This window comes from Bison bison, unplaced genomic scaffold, assembly GCF_000754665.1.
Source record: "Bison bison bison isolate TAMUID 2011002044 unplaced genomic scaffold, Bison_UMD1.0 scf7180017864365, whole genome shotgun sequence".
Taxonomy (NCBI): domain Eukaryota; kingdom Metazoa; phylum Chordata; class Mammalia; order Artiodactyla; family Bovidae; genus Bison; species Bison bison.
The window spans coordinates 1,395,115-1,397,281 of NW_011494937.1; the positions used below are offsets into that span (position 1 = coordinate 1,395,115).

A 2,167-nucleotide genomic window follows, 5' to 3' on the forward strand; every position below is an offset into this window, starting at 1 on the left:
GTGCCCCCACCCCCGCCCCAGGCCGGGCTCAGCAAGGGTGCAGCCAGCTGGGGTCACACAGCGCTGAGTGGAGGTGGGCGGCAGGCGGGAGCGGCAGGATGGGCGTGCCCCCCGGGCCACTGCGGCTGTGCTCCCGCAGCTCTCTGTGGCCCCCCAGTTTCTGCCCCGCTCCCTCCGGGTGGCTGATCTGGCTGCCAACGAAGTGACTGAGATCTTCCCGCTCACGTTTGGAGAGAAGCCAGCGCTCAGGTATAGCCCCTGGCCCAGCCCAGGCCCCGCTGGGTCTTGTGTAGGCCTGGGGTCACTCTGCACCCTGGATTCTGACCGGGGTCATGAGCCAACCCTGGGAAGCTCTGGGTGGCGGGGGAGACAGGGCCCCGGATGCTCTGTCTGGAGAATTTCAGACTGGAGGAGGGTGCACACACTCACACATACACTCCACACACATACACACTCACATACATACACCCACACATTCGCACAGGCATTCACACACACACTCATTCACACACGTTCACTCAACCCACCCACCCACTCACACACACCATACGCTCAACACACTCACACATTCACATACTCACACTCAAACTCACACACACACTCAACACACACTCACAGCCACACCCACCCACCCATACAAATCACACCCACACCACTCCCACACACACTCTGACATGCACACACACACACACACACACACACACTCTGAAGCCTGCCCTGAGCTCGGGCATGGGGTGGCGGGGAGGCTGGGGCTGGGCTGGTGGCAGGAGCCTGGCTCCCCTCAGGTCCGTGTACCTCCACAACAACCAGCTGAGCAACGCCGGCCTGCCCCCTGACGCCTTCCGCGGCTCTGAGGCAGTGGCCACCCTCAGTCTCTCCAGCAACCAACTCAGCTACGTGCCCCCCAGCCTGCCGCCTTCGCTGGAGCGGCTCCACCTACAGGTGCCCCTCTCCGCCCGACCACCCCCATGTCCCCACTCCCCTCAGGGCCCTGCACCTCGGTCCTGGGGGACCCCTTGTCATCCCAGCAGTCAAAAGTGTCTTTGGGTCCTTTCCTCCGGCATGGGTAGCTCACAGGCTCTCTCTGAGCAGCCTTGCTCAAAAGAACACCTGTCCCTTACTCAGGAGCCCCCTGTGGCTCCCTATTGCCCTCTGCCCTGGACCCGCAGTCTCATTCTCTCCTCCCTTCCCAGAACAACCTCATCTCCAAGGTGCCCCGAGGAGCCCTGAGCCGCCAGACCCACCTCCGTGAGCTTTACCTTCAGCACAACCAGCTGACAGACAGTGGCCTGGATGCTACCACGTTCAGGTGGGGCCTGGAACAGGGCTTTGGTGGGGTGTAGGCTCATGCTGGCAGTAGGGTCTGAGGACTTAGAATCTGGGAGCCCCAGCCTTCCATTTCACCACCCCCCTTTATGGCCAATTCAAAGCCTCATTTGGTGTGTGCCTATCGTGTACCAGGCGTGGCCAAGCACCTGGCCTCCAACCAGCTGGTGCCTTGGTCTTATTACCCAACATCACAGATGCCACATGAAGATCTCAGACCCAGAACTCTGACCTAGTCACCCCAGACTTACTTCCTGCCCAGATCTCTCAGCTCGTCACCCCTAAATTGAAATCTCCACCTTACATTTCTCAGGTGTGTGCTTGCATGCTCGGTCATGTCTGATTCTTTGCAACCCTGTGGACTATAGCTCACCAGGCTCCTCTGTCCATGGGATCTCCCAGACAAGAATACTAGAGTAGGTTGCCATTTCCTTCTCCAGGGGATCTTCCTGATCCAGAGATTGAACCTCCATCTCCTCCTCCCCTGGCAGGCAGGTTCTTGATCACTGAGCTCCCTGGAAAGCCCAGACATTTCTCAGGACAGCTCCTCAACTGTCCCACCCCAACCTGCCCTGCAGTATCCATCAGGGGCCTCCACTCTGGATGCCCAGCCCGACGCCACCTCTCTCTCTCCTGTCAGCAAGTTGCACCGCCTGGAGTACCTGGACCTGTCCCACAACCAGCTGGCTGCGGTGCCCGCTGGCCTGCCTCGCACCCTGGCCCTGCTGCATTTGGGCCGCAATCGCATCCGCTGGGTGGAGGCAGCCCGGCTGGGCGGCCTGCGGGGCCTGCGCTACCTGCTACTGCAGCACAACCAACTGGGGGCCACGGGGCTGCCAGC

At 60.9% G+C, this 2,167-nt stretch overlaps 1 protein-coding gene across 1 annotated transcript in view; it reads left to right on the forward strand.

The window, feature by feature from the left end:
• The window catches only part of PODNL1 (podocan-like 1), a 5,189-nt gene that overhangs the window by 1,793 nt on the left and 1,229 nt on the right, over nucleotides 1-2,167 (forward strand). The window contains exons 5-6 of the mRNA XM_010855521.1: nucleotides 1,166-1,309; nucleotides 1,967-2,161. Of these exons, the coding sequence (XP_010853823.1) occupies nucleotides 1,166-1,309; nucleotides 1,967-2,161 (339 nt within the window). The remainder of the gene's footprint in view (nucleotides 1-1,165; nucleotides 1,310-1,966; nucleotides 2,162-2,167) is intronic.